Source organism: Tachypleus tridentatus, chromosome 1 (genome assembly GCF_004210375.1).
Source record: "Tachypleus tridentatus isolate NWPU-2018 chromosome 1, ASM421037v1, whole genome shotgun sequence".
In the NCBI taxonomy this organism is placed as follows: domain Eukaryota; kingdom Metazoa; phylum Arthropoda; class Merostomata; order Xiphosura; family Limulidae; genus Tachypleus; species Tachypleus tridentatus.
This window is the reverse complement of record NC_134825.1, coordinates 162,913,311-162,932,257: the sequence shown is the minus strand read 5'-3', so window position 1 is coordinate 162,932,257 and position 18,947 is coordinate 162,913,311. Positions and strand designations below refer to the sequence as shown.

The following is an 18,947-nucleotide window of genomic DNA, read 5'->3' as shown; positions in this document are numbered from 1 at the left end:
GTTTGTCGATCGTTACAAAGTAAAAGTAGCGACCAGTGAATGCCAGGTAAATGTTCTTTCTATGGTAAGAACGGAAAATAGATATTTCAAAGGATAAATGAGGTGATAAGTTTTTATGTTTCTTTTATTAGTTATTGTGACAAGTGAATGTTCTGAAACAGCTGTGTCAGAGGATAAAATTTCAGGAAGTTTTGTTACGTTTTATCAGAAAACATAAGATTATATAATACGTTAAGTGACGAGTATTAGCGACATGTTAAGGAGCACGAATGGTACTCGAAACCTTGCCATGTTTGTTACTACAATTCCTTCACTGCGCTTCAGCCAGAGCGAAAATAATTTATTTGAACGGTTTTGGTCCAGTGAACGTAATACTAAAGTTGAAAGAATAGTTAGGGTTAAGAAACAGGTCGACCTTAGAAGTATAAAAATGGAACCATTGAACTACGATAAGCTGAATGTGCCAAGTTGTTCTTTATTCGTGAGTATTTCAGGTGGTGGCATGGCGCCTCGGATTATGAGAAATTTAAAAATTGAACTGTATAAAGTTTTATGAACATTCTTACAATTATATTATTCGAAAGCTGCACTCGGAAATCAAGATGTTTACATAATGGAGCACAGAACACGATGCCAGAAGTATGCGAAATTGAATAAGGAAATATCTGTGGGATAAAATTAAAATGGCTTCTTTCGCTCTTTGTGTGGCCCTTTTTTAGTTCGTTCTGACAACGTAGTCTGGTGTGCAGTCTGAAAGTCTGTAAAATAAAATTAAGATGTCATTGCTTGTTTGTATGTTTTAGAGCACATTTAAATATATTGGGCTATCTGCTGTGTCCACCGTGAGGAATCGAACATCGGATTTAAGAGTTGTAAGTCTGGAAACTTGCTGCTCTTCTACAAGAGGACAACATACTATGTGATGAGGTTACATTGAAAACCGTTTCTTTTTAATTAATTTCCGTTACTTTTTAACCACCAATACTACTCGGAGGTAGAACAGTCATTAAAATACTGGAAGTGCCGGTGGAGAAAGTCCGTTATAATACAACATAAGTTCATTTTTAAACGAGATACCATTTCTTTTCTTAGTGAGACACTTCGATGAGGCGTGTAGTTGACAAATTATACCTGAATTTAAACACATGAATGACCAAGCTACCTTCGTGGTCCCGATATTTAAGTCTATTAGCCGTTCCTCTGTAGTCAATGAAAGTAGTACACCCCCACGTACCGAGTGGTACCGATCCTGTCTGACTCGCGGCGAAGCTGCGTATAGTGGCCGGTACATCTCACGAAGGTCGCGAGGTTAGCGTAGAGTGCGGCTCTGAACCTTGCATCGTCAGCCCAACTGACGTGTTCTACGGCGGATATTCAGATAAATCTGTATTATCTGCCCACAGTTTGGAGTGAACTCTATGATTTCCGTCATGAGCCATTGAATGTCCAGCATAGCAGGTCGTTGGTCAATTCTAAAACGCGTAAATCATCACAAATATCGAACAGCTGGAAAGAGCAGGGTCATAGGGCGGCAAGATAGTTCTTTTTGACTCGAGGCTGTGGTTGGACTAGTGCAGTGGTGCAACGTATGTAGAGCTGAGTCGAGCAGTAGGCCTGTAATTAATAGCCGCCTTATCTAGTGTATCTGGGGGGCAATGGCGCGAGAAAGCACGTTCGGTCCATGTGCTGACGTTTTTGATGAATGCGAACAAGCCACCCCTTAACAGCGTTCATCTAAATCCCGTGTGGCTAGGTGGAGACGAAAGGCTGCAATTTTCAGAAGAAAAGTATAATGTGCTGTGCTTTACCGAAATTGGCCTTCGCGAAGTATCTAAGGTCAGGTGACCATCAATAATAGAACCAAGAAAACATTAAATGATATAGGTCTCAACAAGGCCGAGATAACATCTGAAACCAGCGGCACGCTCGTAATGGGCAACACCGGATACTGCAGGCGGACTGAAAGATGTTCTCACACAGCGTGTGAGAATGTGAGAACGAAATGTGTGAACGTTATGTTTACTCACACTTCAGTGGATATATAGACAGAGAAACAGATAGATATCTACATAGGTAGCTAGAAGACGAACGATCAGCTAGCTAAAGAAGCCCTTTCCCGGTTAGAAAGATAAACAAATCTCGTAACTCGTTCCAGTTATTATTTAAGACTCTATAGAGTAGATCTTGACAAGCTAATAATTCAAATAACGCGCGTTATTCCGTTGCCTTTAGAAGAGTCTTTTGGAGAACGAGAGTATAGCAGTGACAAAATGGTGAACTAACGACTGTTACCAAGTTACCAAATTACCATTAAACGCGTAAAGGGCTGTACAGTCGGAAAATGTGTAGGCCGGTGTCAGGGCCGTCAGTGCGCAACACGCATGCACGTTCACCATTAGAATCCGCCTGTAGGCCTGCAAAGAGCTGACTTTAAAGCTGTGTTTATACACTGCTCGCTGCGCTTATTGACTGAGGAATGTACAGCGGATTTTGATTTTTTGTGTGCCTTGATGAACAAAGCATCATGATGTGACAAATAGTACACTTAACACACACACCCGTGTCACATGTACCACACGTAATACGCACACCCGTGTCACGTGTACCACACGTAACAAATTCACCGGTGTCACATGAATCTTTAGTGAACAAGTCTAAGGTTTGAGCTAGAAATATGATTATAATATCTAGAATGAAGTACTTACAATAAAATAGTGTTATTGGCAAATAAATGTGATGGTACCACAAATCAATAAAGCTTGCATGTATATAGATGTTGTAGTTGTAGCTCGAAAAAATACAAAGAACCGTTTGTCTCACACTTTCCTTGTAATGTGGGTGTATTATTGTAACCAAACAACTCACACTTCATATGCATATTCTTTCCTCTCTGCACTCTTTCTTTAAGCATATTATTTCTATCGATTTTTAGCGCTAAAGACTTTTGCATTAAAAAATCAGTTTATAATTTGTTATCCGAATAAGGAATATTCTTATGTTTATCGTGAATTATACTGTTATAGTTGAATTAAACAAAGTTTGCACGTAGTCGTTTAAAGGTACAGAAATGAGTCTTAAATAGAAGTCGCAAATTGCAGGTTTGATTTGTTAAGGACTGGCACATTTTACCACGAGATAAAAAAGCTGACTTCGGAAATATTTATGAGCTAGCAAGATCTGAATTAGTTGAGCATTGTGTGTGAAGCCATGAGAAGATAAAATAACGCGTGAACTTTGAACAATCAGACAAAGATTTGTACATTCTTAATTACACTTGGAAATTTTCAAATTGGAGATGAATCAAATTTTTTTCTTTTTCATAATTTATTTTTGCACTCGATTTATTCCAAAAATTGAGAGTAACTTGTGCTCATAAACTTATATGATATTAAAAGTTGGAAGGCTTAATAGCAGACGAGTGAGGACTTGACAGTTGTACAGATAATTCAATGTTGTCGTTTATTTTTTGTGTTAATGCTATATTTAATTTACGCATAAACATCTGTATATATAGAGACACGATTTCGTGATATAAGAACTGCTCAGAATATTATTGTGTTAATACTGATTGTCAAAAGGTTACGATATCGGTCGTAGCTGATGAGTTTTGGAAAGTAAAACTTCAACACAGGTCAGTTAAGGTGAAGCGATTGCAAAAATAATTATCTCAAATGGTTGAGCAATAAAAGTTTTCGTGGTTTTTGTTGAGAAATGTCTGTTTGTTTGTAGTTAAGCACAAAGCTATTAAATATACTATCTGTATTCTACTCACCACGAGTATCGAAACCCTGTATCTAACAATGTAAGTCCGCAGACATAGTGCTGTTCAACTGGGGATGCTTGTGTTAAAAACGAAAAAAACAGTGTTTTTGTTCCTTTCCAATACCGAGCCATTATTTAAAGCAAAACCTCCTTTTAAGCATTAAGAGCAAAAGACGTGAAGCAAGTTCACGTGATCATTACGTCATAAAGTTTAGAAGTTTCAGTGAATTATGGTAATTTCACGAACATAAATATATTAAATTCCAGGAACATATGCCATCTTCCCACCTAACGGATGTTAAGAGTAGAAGTTTTCCTATTATTTTTATAGTAATTAATTGAGTTATTAGAGAAATTTACGCAATATTACTCAGATGTGTTCTATTGTAACTATTTTACGAGCAGTCAGCCAGTAATAGAAGTTACCGCTTGTCATACAGGGAAGAATGTTCAACAGGGGACGCTCTATTTCACGGTATTTAAACTATGACACTGTTTGTTTGAAAATGGACGAACTCAATGCAGAGATTTTATACATAATTGGCTCACTCGAAGTTAATACTTTCATTTGTGTACTTTAATAAGAGTGAACATAGAAGTGAGAATAACTGAAGGAAGAATGTGTGATAAAATGATCCATTTAGGCTTAAGGTTTTATGAAATCTTCAATAAAAAACCGTTATTACCGTATTTCAAACATCTTTAACGTCTACATTAAACTTAATTAATAAAACTTCAAATTTTTCAAAAATATTTATTTTTCTTTATATGTTAAGTAAACAGTTTTATCACTGTTTAATTCCATAGAAGAAATTTAGAACAAAAACTTATTTCAACAGACGCGATATTATAAATTGTATCAAAATCTCAGCAAATAGTATTTATATAGAAAAGAGGGGCGAGTAATATATATGAAAACCAGTAACTAAATATCACGTTATTCCAATGATCCCAAAACAAAGCTATTAAAGAACAAGTTCTCAGTGAATACTAAGTGACAAACATACATACAAGATACACTAAAAACCCTTTAATAAGAAGGAACGTAATGTCAGTGAACCAGATACACTAAAAATCCTTTAATAAGAAGGAACGTAATGTCAGTGAACCAGATACACTAAAAACCCTTTAATAAAAAGGAACGTAATGTCAGTGAACCAGATACACTAAAAATCCTTTAATAAGAAGGAACGTAATGTCAGTGAACAAGATACACTAAAAATCCTTTAATAAGAAGGAACGTAATGTCAGTGAACAAGATACACTAAAAATCCTTTAATAAGAAGGAACGTAATGTCAGTGAACAAGATACACTAAAAACCCTTTAATAAAAAGGAACGTAATGTCAGTGAACCAGATACACTAAAAATCCTTTAATAAGAAGGAACGTAATGTCAGTGAACAAGATACACTCAGTGAAAAATCCTTTAATAAGAAGGAACGTAATGTCAGTGAACAAGATACACTAAAAACCCTTTAATAAAAAGGAACGTAATGTTAGTGAACAAGATACACTAAAAACCCTTTAATAAAAAGGAACGTAATGTTAGTGAACAAGATACACTAAAAATCCTTTAATAAGAAGGAACGTAATGTCAGTGAACCAGATACACTAAAAATCCTTTAATAAGAAGGAACGTAATGTCAGTGAACAAGATACACTAAAAATCCTTTAATAAGAAAAAACGTAATGTCAGTGAACAAGATACACTAAAAATCCTTTAATAAGAAGGAACGTAATGTCAGTGAACAAGATACACTAAAAACCCTTTAATAAAAAGGAACGTAATGTTAGTGAACAAGATACACTAAAAACCCTTTAATAAAAAGGAACGTAATGTTAGTGAACAAGATACACTAAAAACCCTTTAATAAAAAGGAACGTAATGTTAGTGAACAAGATACACTAAAAATCCTTTAATAAGAAGGAACGTAATGTCAGTGAACCAGATACACTAAAAGCCCTTTAATAAGAAGGAACGTAATGTCAGTGAACCAGATACACTAAAAGCCCTTTAATAAGAAGGAACGTAATGTCAGTGAACCAGATACACTAAAAGCCCTTTAATAAGAAGGAACGTAATGTCAGTGAACCAGATACACTAAAAGCCCTTTAATAAGAAGGAACGTAATGTCAGTGAACCAGATACACTAAACACCCTTTAATAAGAAGGAACGTAATGTTAGTGAACCAGATACACTAAAAGCCCTTTAATAAGAAGGAACGTAATGTCAGTGAACCAGATACACTAAACACCCTTTAATAAGAAGGAACGTAATGTTAGTGAACCAGATACACTAAAAGCCCTTTAATAAGAAGGAACGTAATGTCAGTGAACAAGATACACTAAAAGCCCTTTAATAAGAAGGAACGTAATGTCAGTGAACAAGATACACTAAAAGCCCTTTAATAAGAAGGAACGTAATGTCAGTGAACCAGATACACTAAAAGCTCTTTAATAAGAAGGAACGTAATGTCAGTGAACCACATACACTAAAAGCCCTTTAATAAGAAGGAACGTAATGTTAGTGAACCAGATACACTAAAAGCCCTTTAATAAGAAGGAACGTAATGTTAGTGAACCAGATACACTAAAAGCCCTTTAATAAGAAGGAACGTAATGTCAGTGAACCAGATACACTAAAAGCCCTTTAATAAGAAGGAACGTAATGTCAGTGAACCAGATACACTAAAAGCCCTTTAATAAGAAGGAACGTAATGTCAGTGAACCAGATACACTAAAAGCCCTTTAATAAGAAGGAACGTAATGTCAGTGAACCAGATACACTAAAAGCCCTTTAATAAGAAGGAACGTAATGTCAGTGAACAAGATACACTAAAAGCCCTTTAATAAGAAGGAACGTAATGTCAGTGAACAAGATACACTAAACACCCTTTAATAAGAAGGAACGTAATGTCAGTGAACAAGATACACTAAACACCCTTTAATAAGAAGGAACGTAATGTTAGTGAACCAGATACACTAAACACCCTTTAATAAGAAGGAACGTAATGTTAGTGAACCAGATACACTAAAAGCCCTTTAATAAGAAGGAACGTAATGTCAGTGAACAAGATACACTAAAAGCCCTTTAATAAGAAGGAACGTAATGTCAGTGAACAAGATACACTAAAAACCCTTTAATAAGAAGGAACGTAATGTCAGTGAACAAGATACACTAAAAGCCCTTTAATAAGAAGGAACGTAATGTCAGTGAACCAGATACACTAAAAGCTCTTTAATAAGAAGGAACGTAATGTCATTGAACCACATACACTAAAAGCCCTTTAATAAGAAGGAACGTAATGTTAGTGAACCAGATACACTAAAAGCCCTTTAATAAGAAGGAACGTAATGTTAGTGAACCAGATACACTAAAAGCCCTTTAATAAGAAGGAACGTAATGTCAGTGAACCAGATACACTAAAAGCCCTTTAATAAGAAGGAACGTAATGTCAGTGAACCAGATACACTAAAAGCCCTTTAATAAGAAGGAACGTAATGTCAGTGAACCAGATACACTAAAAGCCCTTTAATAAGAAGGAACGTAATGTCAGTGAACCAGATACACTAAAAGCCCTTTAATAAGAAAGAACGTAATGTTGGTGAACCAGATACACTAAAAGCTCTTTAATAAGAAGGAACGTAATGTCAGTGAACCAGATACATTAAATTCCTTTAATAAGAAGGAACGTAATGTCAGTGAACCAGATACACTAAAAGCTTTTTAATAAGAAGGAACGTAATGTTAGTGAACCAGATACACTAAAAGCCCTTTAATAAGAAGGAACGTAATACCATTGAATACTAAGTGTCAAACATACACAAATAAGATAGATTAAAAATAAGATGGAACATTATGTTACTGAAAGCTAAGTGACAAACAGAAAATACACTACGATCGTTATAATAACAAAACACTGGCTATTATTAACATATTTCATTGATGCCTGTAAACATGATTTGATTTGTTTTTGTTGATGATGTAATTCATATCCATGTAAGTATTACATAAAGTAGACATTTTTGGTCAAGTTTTTTATTTTAAAATAATTGCTATATGAATTTAACTGAATAACATATATATATATATATATATAATGTTTTTGACAACATTAAATTTTCCTTTACGAGCTTTCTTACTTGTACTGAAAGCAGATTATATAATTCCAATAAATAAATAAACACAAATAATTATGGATAGAGTAATGCCGTTCACTTCAGTTTGGTTTATTTAGAATTTTGCGTAAAGTTAGTACACGAGTGCTATCAGCACCAGCCGTTCCTAATTCAGCAGTGAAAGACTAGAGGGAAGGCAGCTAGTTATCGCCACCCACTGTCAGCTCTCCATGGCTTCTCTTTTACCAACGAATAGCGTGACTAACCTCACATTTCAATGCACCAACAGCTGAAAGAACTAGTATGCTCAGTGGCACGGGGACTCGAGCCCACGGCCCTTAAATGCTGTTCAGAAAAAAGTTTAGTCCACGTATTTCAATATATCATTCGCGTCACGTATGTACTGTTTTATCTGAGCTTAATTAGGAAAATCCATAGAACTTCGTGTGTATGTGATAGGAATGATGCAAGCTTCCAATTTAATATAAATATTAAAAGATGACATTACAGTAACTGGAAGTTCAATCTTTTACATCTTTTCAGTTATGAGACGTAAAGAAAAATGTAAGCCATAGATAATCGTACTATGGTTTTTAGTATTACATTAAAACTGCCTATTGTAATAAACATAATTTGTGATACCCTGGGAAGAAACCGTACGTCGGAAAGACTCAGATTCCAGATTTGTTTATCAGATAACCTTCATTATCCACCATTCTTGTGGGAGTTAGGTGTCGTCTCCAGTTACGGCACTGAAATAATAATAAAAAAAAGCTTTGTGTTTAAGGGAGGATCAACTGTAACTTCTGGTAACCAATCAGATCCTAGCGACTGGAAGACCTCGTGCGAGGGTTTCGTTTCAAGCATCTTCTCTGCCTGCGTAACATCTATTGTGAGCATCCGCACTCCCGTAACAGCCTCGGGGGCTAAAGGCCTGAAGGTGGCGCGTGCGCCACGTACACCCTGAAGTTGATTCAGTAGTGGTTCATTCAGAAAACCTACTAGTCTGAGTGCCTGCCTCCTCAGTCACCTGGCACGTTGCCGGCTGTTAGAAACCGGCAATGATTGGCGCGTGACAGAACCTCTCTTCATTGGCAGTAACACACATCACAGCTGACGTCCTATTTAGAAGCGACAGGTAGGAGCCAATGAAAACAGGTGATCTCAGCAGACGGTCGAGTCGTTCCGTCTTGGACAGGTGAGATTGCACGCGCCACTCACGCAAGAAGCGATCACTTTATACAGGTTAGTTGAACAGACTGTCCAACCTATGTCTAGTGGCACAGCGGTCTTAGCCTCGGTTTCACTTTACTCCAGGTGTTCTTCTTTCATGGCTTCCGAGATGGCGGACTTCCACGATGTGAGTAAGACTAAGTGTTATCTTACAAGTTGTTTCAAAGAGATGTTATATGACGTAATAGTAAGAAAAGCTGCCTGAGTTTTGTCGTAATTTACTGCTTATTATAGTATAAATTTACTATAATATATACAATGTATTATAATATATTGTAAATTTGATAATTTTGTGTAATGTATATCTTTTTCTTAAATAATTGAAAACAGTCATCTGCGATTACAGCGCCACCTCCCGGATTTTTGCGAAGTAAAATTCAAAACAGTTAAAACGAATGCATTGAGAGAAAATAGCCTTGAGTAGGCTTCCCGTTTGTTTTTTTTTTAACTTCTAAGTTTCTCGCCTTCTGAAATAAATCTTTCAGGCAGAACCCACCGTTAGCGAAGGGTTCTCTAGTTTTGTTACCAAAAAGTGTATTTTTTACTTTATTTAGTTCTAAATTTTTCCGCAGTTGGTAAACAGAGATTTACATCTCTGTGTGTGCAATTTTTTATGCTTAGTTGAGATATAAGAACATTACTTCTAGAGCGAGAAGATTCTTACGATTTTGAAAAAAAATAATACTTTCGGCTACAACATATATCAGTATTATTTTCTTAAAAAATATTTTTCTTTCTCGATATAAAACGTTTTCGAAGAAAAAGAATAACAAAACGTTTAAAATTTATCCGTATATGTTTGTTGAAATGTTCTAGAAACGAAAGGCAAATTGTCAAAAACAAGAAAACGTAAGACTGTTCAATTTCACCTCAAGGGTTTAATCTCAATGTTTGATGACGTATGAGAAAATAACAGTGTATGATAAACGCCTGGTAATAACCCTCCCCCCTTTACATCTTATTATAGAACGTCCAACTAAAGTCTATTAAGCTGTATTTCATAAGCTAGTCGATAAACGGCTTATTTATTGAAAGTTGTACATGTGTTAACTTTCTGTTTTTTGACAAAGTTCCTGCGATGTTGGTTTGTAGTTCGCGCAATATATCAATTTCAGTGTCTGTGAGTTCAAACAAGTACAATGCTTGTTTTTTTTTTGGTTTTTGGAATTTCGCGCAAAGCTACTCGAGGGCTATCTGCGCTAGCCGTCCCTAATTTAGCAGTGTAAGACTAGAGGGAAGGCAGCTAGTCATCACCACCCATCGCCAACTCTTGGGCTACTCTTTTACCAACGAATAGTGGGATTGACCGTAACATTTTAACGTCCTCACGGCTGAAAGGGCGAGCATGTTTGGCGCGACGGGGATGGGAACCCACGACCCTCAGATTACGAGTCGCACGCCTTAGCACGTTTGGCCATGCCGGGCCGGGCCAAAGTACAATGCTAAAATTGTTCTAAGAAGTTATGTAAGTTCAACGTAAAAAAATATTTAGTTTGTATTTAGAGTAATTCATAAACATTTACTTAACAGGTAGAAATGCGTCATGTTTATGCACTACAAAACTGTACTCTAACTATTGATTAGAGAAATTACGACATGGTTTTACAGGCAATTTACAATATTTTTTCATTACTTCATTAAAGCTCGAATAATCGCTTACTTTCAAGATATTCCTGGGGGATATTTAACTTTCACTGGTATTTACGTAACAAGATAAAGCTCACAGGACGACTTCCACTGCGCAACAGTTTGGATTTAAGTGCTAACGGCATTCCACTGGAGGCAACATTACGCCCATTTTCGCCAACGCAGTGAAAGGATTCCAACCCCTTTAATTCATGGCTGCAATCACAAATAACCTGTTTCTTTTTACTATTTTTTTTATTTTACAGTTCGTACTGTTTATTGAAGATAAGCTATCTTGAAGCCGCAGGTTTAGGTTAATACACAGGCCTCATGCATGTCTTAAAGTGATGTTCGCCTGCGTATTCAGGCACGTACGTAGATATTTATACAAAGTATGATAAAACAAGAACAAATTCATTTTACAAATGACAGAATCAACATAATATCTCGGAGGAGTTTCCCCCTGAGTGCCCTTTCTTTCTCATCTCTGACGTTTCGTCACTTCTATTCAATCACTCAATATAATGTACTCTTGCGTTGCTATTCTACAGTTTGTTAGTTTGTTCACCCGAACGAAACCTTATGCACGCAACGGCTAAACGGCAGGGTCAGATACACCTACTGTTCCGACACATGTGGTTCTGATTTTAAATAACGAACCACAGGGAAAACACCCAGTAGTTAGCATCGACCGGTCTAAGCAAATATTTTAAACTAAATAGTAGGACTGACTGTCACTTTTATACGCACTTCAGCTGAAAGTGATACTCAAACCCGAGACTGTCGGCCCGAAAGTCTTATACGATTGAACCTTTTTTAATCTTAATATTTTAGCACTAGCTTCCCCTCAAATGAATCGATTTCGATTCGCTGTAGGCCTAAACTATAAAGTGTTTGAATAAAACATATGTAACTATAGAAAAACAGTCACATATAATTTCACTTACCTAACTGTTCCAATGTTAGTGACTAAACATTTATCACGAAAAAAAATGTTGGACGGGTCATTGTTAAGCATGAGACGACACAATGAATTCTCTGTGTTCTTCCAACCACAGGTATCGAAACCCGATTTTTAGCGTTTTAAGTACGCAGACTCACCCTTTGAGCCACTGGATAGCTAAAGAAAAAAATTCTAGCTTATAAATGCTTAACCCTAAACATTGTTATTATTTTACAACACGGAAATTAGATGTAGAGAGCATCTGTCAGTTTGTTTTAAGCATTGTTTTGACAAACACTTCCGTATAACGAGAAGAATTCTCTTCCAATGAGAGTCATAGCTGGTCTTGAGAGGTTGAAAGAGAGTTAAGTGAAAGCCTCTCGCTTAGCGCTAAGTAAATCTAACTTTGAAATAACAAAACCTGAGATAAGAGATGTATCATACAAACATTAGTACAACAGAGAACTTTTCGTGAAATGTGAAGACAAAAGCACAAACGAACAAACGAACGAAAACTGGGTTTCTTCATGTTAAACAAAATATTGTGAACGATTATAAAGCTAATATACCATTCAGTCGCGAAGAAATATAAAACAACTAGTATAAAAGTCCTTCACAAGTAAAGGGAAATCAAAACCTACCAAGTTTGTATCCTCCGATATGCATTTGCAACTTCGCCGCCAGTAAACAGACATAATAAAAATAAAGGTTGTTCTAACTTCGGGAAGCCAAACACCTACCATGATTAATATCTCTGTTACCTGAAGGGTGCCTCCTTCAAACATTATTCTTTGTACCAGCGTCCATTGGTCATACTAATTGTCTAATCATATCAACATTATTGCTACATTTCTTGTGAATACTTCATCATTGTAAAAAAAATTCTCCTCCTAACGGACGACAAATTAGTTTTACTCGGTGCTAAATATATCCTGGACCGGCCTTTTTATAGTAGAAAAAAAAGTGTCAAAATTTAGGAGGTATTTATTCCTGTGTTAACAAGTGGATTAAACTCATATGTGAACGGGCAGTGAAAAAGAGGGAGTATCGTAGGAGAAACGGTGGAATTGGACTGTGTAACTCATGACATTCAGAAAAATACGGCGTGATCGACTGACTGACCGACAGATATTTGGCTTTTATGATCATGATGCCATGATATGGTTATATATAAAGAGCGGGAAGGAAACAAATATGGAAACAAGAGACGTTTCACATACGAAATTTATTTCTCCTGGAGAGACGGAGGTAACTTTACGGACTTACAGCATTAAAATTCGCGATTCGATTCTCCGCAGATAGCCCAAGGTGACTTTGCTTTAAGTTAAACAAACACGAACATTTTATAATTAACTAATGTATAACACAGAGGGCGAGGTTTAAGAGCAGTTAGTTTCAAAGAAGTACAACATCCGGATAAGCATGCGCACTTCTCGAGCGGATCAAATGATTTATGAAACCTCAACGTTTTAAAACAAGTATTTAACGTATAGTTTGTTACTGATATAAAGTTTAAAAACAGAATTAAATGTAATCGTTCATTAAGAACTGTAAAGTTGGCACCTTTGTAGATTTCTGAATTTCAAAGTTGTCAAGTCACTTTAGAATCCATACTGTATCATATAATATTCTTCACACTTGTTTGTTTTGTTGGAATTAAGCACAAACTACACAATGGGCTATATGAGCTCTGCCCATCACTGCCATCAAAACTCAGGCTCTAGCGGTGTGAGTCTGCACACATGTCGCTGTGCCACAGGAGGGCTCTTTTCTTGAACCTTTGGAAAGGAGACAACTAATCCCTTAATGTGAATGGTAAGCTGCTGTTCGTTGGCTACCTACATTAGTTCAGCACAACACAGGATGCTGTACATTGAATTGCAGTAAGAACTTTTCGAATTCAAAACTATTCGTAAGAATATATCTTCTTTTTTTCTTTTCATGTTTACTTATTTTATTAGGAAATTATTCGTTCCACCTAACATGCTCGCACTTTCAGCGGTGGGGGCGTTATGATATGACGGTTAATCCCACTATTCGTTGGCGGTGGATGGTGGTTACCAGCTGCTTCCCTCTAGTCTTACACTGCTAAATTAGGAACGGATAGCGTATATAGCTCCCGTGTAGCTTTGTGCGAAATTCAAAACCGATCCAAAATCAAAACAAACCATAAAATGATTACCTTTTCCAACACAACTCAAATAATATAAAAGTTTATAATTGCACAAACTTGCACTTTACAAAAATTTAATCTACCTGATAAATATTAAAGTGAATTGATTTTATAATTAAAAGGATATTCAAATTAAAATACTAAGTTAATAAGTTCCAGATTTTTTTCTTGTAAAAACCCTCACAAAGGGTTATAGGCAAATAGGGGTCTATAATTTCCAATTGATATACTAAAGCAGAAGTTCCTAAAGAGGCGTTCTTGGAGCCCCTCGGGGGTTGCAGTAAAGTGTCAAGGGAAAATACCCATTATCTACGGGATCATTGAATGAGGGACTTATGTTTTGGGGGATTTTCTACTAAGAAAGTTTGGTATCCCTGGGCTAGGGGGAATGTAGTGTAGTCAACAGCACCCACCATCAATTCTTCTATTTGTCCTGTCTAAACACATAACAGGACTTTACCGTCATCATACCAGTGCACCCACTTCTTCGAAGTGCAGAGCACATATCTAGAGCAACTAGCTAAGAATCCTGAGCCTTTGAATTCACAGTCCGAGCACAATATTCACAGAGCCACGCCTGATCCAGTCTTGATTAGAACCACTTATATTTTATTTTTTACATAACCCTACATTTATGAGTGCCGAACCTTGTTTCATTAAAATTATGGAACCTTGTTAAGTCCAAAACGTCGATAAATATTTCGATTTGATTGTAGTACATATGCAGGAATTTTGTCACGTTAAACTTTCATGTGTAGCAGCTGTGTTTTGATCTTTTCCCACAAATATTCCGATGTAAAGTTCCTGAAAAGATGTTTTGTTTTGTTTTCTCCCCTAAATGATTGGTAAAAGTCTTGTGTCCATAGAAGGTCTGTTCAGTTGAAATTTCTTTTGGTTCATTTCAAAATGCACACGACTCGTTCTCCCAATAAGAACAATGTTGAAGATGTAGACTTTTTAGATGATAACATTTCTCTTCAAGCATTTTGAAATAAATATTTGTTTATTTTAGTAAGCCGAATACCGGACACTTACGAAAAAAAAAAAAAGAGTTAAATATGTAGTCCATAAGTACAAAGTAATTTAGTCCAAGTAAAAGGTACTTGAAATTCCAAGGTCTCTCGCTATTATGTGCCCATTTGGCAATCGAACATCAATTCCCGTTTGTTTTGAATATAAAACCGTTCTGACCCAAAAAATAATTAAGAAAACGTGATGAAAAGATGATGACATTGTGTCCAGCACATTACTTCATATCCTTCGCTGACAAAAAAAACAAACCCCTTAAGCGTTATCTACGTGTTGGATAACTAAAACAAAGGGTAAGTTGATATTTTCTCTAGTGCATTTAATAATGTTGACACAATGAAAAAATAAGTAAAATAAACTAAACAGAAACGGTTTAAGCTAAATAAGATTTGTACTTATTACGCCATCTGACGTTAAAGGAATAAATTAAGTTGAAACGTTATTCTAAATTAATATAACATTTAGCATTTTAAATATGCAACAAAGAAAACTCTCTGTACTTTCTCGAAGCTTTAGAACAATCGGTGCACTTAGAAGCACTTATTGTAACCAAATCACGTACAAATACTTAATGTGAGCCAAAATCACATTAAAGTCAATATATACATAATAGTTGAAATACCCACTGAATAAGTAGGGAGGACGCGTTTCTACACGAGGGTTATTTACAGAGAAACATCAAATCGAAACGCTGACCATTTTGTATTACTCCGCGGGCGACCAGAAGGTTGCAAGTCATGTAAGATAACAATCGGTCCAGCGGTTCGCCAGTTATAAGCGGACAAGGACTTTTGTCAAATATGGTTCACATACACACACACACATATAATAAATTAGACTTCTAAAAAAATCACGTTTAAGAAAACCATTGTAATAATTTAATTTGACGACGTTTGGATAAAACGTTCAATCCAGAAAACAAACCTCTCAGTTAATGACAACTACAGAAACGTTTGTTCGAAACGTCTCCAAGCGAATAAATTATTACAATTGTTTTTCTACAAATATTTTTCTTTATCTAACAGTCTATTTTATTTTGTCACCTTCGCATCTTTCTTGTTATTCTATCTATACACATGTATAATATTTAAAGGTTTAATTACTACAAGCCCGTTACAAATACTGTGTGTACTTCTTATAACTTGACGGTGTTTACAAAAATCAACGACTAAACTTTCCTCTCTCGAATATTTTGCTATCTGTGTTAGCCGTCCCTAATTTAGCAGTGTAAGACGAGAAGGACGGCAGCTGGTCATCACCACCCAGCGACAACTCTTTTACCAACGAATGGTGGGATTTACCGTAACATTATAACGCTTCCACGGCTGAAAGGGCAAGTATGTTTGGTGCGACGGAAAGTCGAACGCCTTAACCCACTCGGCCATGCCGAGCCCTCTAGTGCATATTTCAACAAGTTATAGGATTAACGTGTAAAAGTTGGTTTTATCAGAACAAATTAATGTCAAGGTTTCATGCATTTTATCTGTAAAATGAAACATGTAACCTAAAACACAAAGTGCATACATATATATACGCATATAACCAATGTCTATACATTTCTTAATATAAATTGTTGTAAATATTCATTAATCCAATTATTAATTTGAATTACAGTTCTGAATCAATTTTTCTACACGTGCTCTTTATTTATGTTTAATGTTATTCCTGAAAATAATCACTCTCATTTAAATACGTTATTGATTTTAATATAAACACTTTTTTTTTTCTAAAACGTATTTAGTTCCCTTCATTAGCACTGACTAAATAAAGTTTAAAACAAAACAAAGCAGGTAGTTTGACATTTATATATAAATACTTAAGCAAATTAGTCCTTCAGGTTCTAAATACTATGTATCTATGACAACAATAGCGTTATTGACAGCCACAACAGTTACACGTGTAACTCCAGAACTGACTACCCAATTATGCCTTGGGTAAACGTCAAAATGTAAGAAACCACTAAGCCTGAAATCTTCAGACACATATTAGACTTTACGTCCCACCACCTGCTGCCTGTTATAAAGTGTATAATGCGAATCGAGGCAAGTAATTAGATATATATAATTGTGTATGGTACGGGTCGTATTTGTTCGAGGTAATAGAACAAAATAAGTCTTACTACATGAATGGTAAAGCAGGTAACATTACGATATATAATCAGACTAGCATATATATAATACATATACACACACACATTGAGGGCGTGTCTTCTTTGGGAGCTTCATGATTAGGGTATTATGAAACCTGCTTCTAAGTTCTGATCAGGATCATGTGACCTTGAATGGTTGTTCTCACTAAGAAACAATTGAGAATAACTGGGCCTCTTCTGGACAGTTTCTCTCTCTCCCCGTTCATAAACTGAAACCGGTTTCTGGTAACAAAGTGGAGATTCCTAAATGCATGTTGTTCATTTGACAATATTTTTTAGAACTAACGGGTGAATGGTGTGAAAGAGACTGAAAAAATGGCGCATTTATATGACTGTTTCGTTGTTACTTGCATCTTCCGAAGCAGGGAGTTTGGTCGCACGTGAGTTTTGTGCTCTGTTCACTGCACATAACGATGTTCTTGTCTGACCATACTGTAAAATATTAAAATGAGGGTTCTATCAGATAAATTACTCGTGCAGTTTCGTGAGAAGCAGCACATATGCAAGAAAAGTAAAGGCACGTGTACATTGAAAATGTAATTGATTACGAGGTTGTGATGAAATAGAAGAACATAAGCCAGTGGGCAACTTACGCTCTGAGTAAACAGGTGGATACCGAAGACGAGAGTATGTGAAGAAGTGTATTCATTATAAAACTGAAGGTGGAAGTACCTGTAGGTGTGTATTGGAGACAAGTATTTAGTAGGTGTATAATGAAGGTAAATTATCTATAGATATGCAATAAATACAGGATCACACATGTGAATATAACAAAAACGAGCGAGTGTACACGCAGCTGTGTGAAGAACACACGACTAAGTACGTATAATACATGTACTGATGTTAAGCGTATTTGTATATGTAGCTATGCATAAGATAAGAGTATTTACACATGTGTAGGACACATAAGATGTGCAACTGTGTACTGACGATGAGCACATGTGCTTACTTCAGACAAGTGTGAAGCGAATACATAGGATTTATAAGGTTCTGCTGGTGATTAATATATATGTAGAAGAAACAAATTGTCCACTGATAAAGCCGTTTGTTTGTTATTAAGCACAAAGCTACACAATGGGTATTGAAAACAGATTTGTAGAGTCATAAGCCCTCAGATTTCTCGCTTAACAACGGAAAATTCCATGGTCTTTGGAATTATTTAAGTTACCCGGATGTTTGGTGACACCTGAGAGTTAGATCTAAGGCCAATACACAGAAAACACACCATGACATAAAATTATTACTATAGCCTTTGCAGGTAGCATATCAAAATTATGGTCGAATTGTTCACTTGTTTACTTCCAGATCTTCACTTTAAATTGGACTTTCATCACTCTATAAAAAATACGCCAAACCTTCGAAACTCTAATCACATAATAATGTGTGTTTTTTCTTTACACCAAACAGAAGGAGACTAAACACTTTTTTAATACGTTACAGTGTTATGTATTATGGTGTTACACTGATCATCTAGGGATAACGTAAGTTTTGGACATCGCAGCTTTTCCAAAATGTCTACATTTAAGGATAGCAGGCTACAAATAATTCACAGATAATGTCACGCATGTATGGCCACATCGGTGTGTTACTAGAGTCACTGCGAATTCTTGTACAAATATTTAGCGTGAAGTGGAAGTCTCTTACGCTCAGAAATAAATTTTGTCAAGCCTAAACGTTTCTGTATGTTATAATGTCACAATTACTATCATAATTCAACGGCTCCGTAGATAGTAGATTGTGTTAATTTAATTACATGAACCGATTTTCTTTAAAGGTATTCTACACTTTCAACGGACTTATAACACTTCCTCTCTTAAATAAACGTAATTCATACGATTTTTCAGCTTGTTCAGATCTCGAAATTGCTAAATCAGAAGCCTTGAATGTCTTCATAAGTATTCTCTCAAAATT

General features: G+C 35.8%; 1 protein-coding gene across 2 annotated transcripts in view; it reads left to right on the top strand.

The window, feature by feature from the left end:
* Positions 1 to 18,947, top strand: part of LOC143229407 (uncharacterized) — a 173,694-nt gene that overhangs the window by 138,028 nt on the left and 16,719 nt on the right. The window contains exon 1 of one of the 2 annotated variants that reach the window (XM_076461729.1): positions 8,843 to 9,243. The exons of the other annotated variant lie outside the window; for it this stretch is intronic. Within the exon in view, the coding sequence (XP_076317844.1) occupies positions 9,154 to 9,243 (90 nt within the window). The 5' untranslated portion in view covers positions 8,843 to 9,153. Of the gene's footprint in view, positions 1 to 8,842; positions 9,244 to 18,947 lie in introns of those variants that run through there. 2 annotated transcript variants of the gene reach the window in all.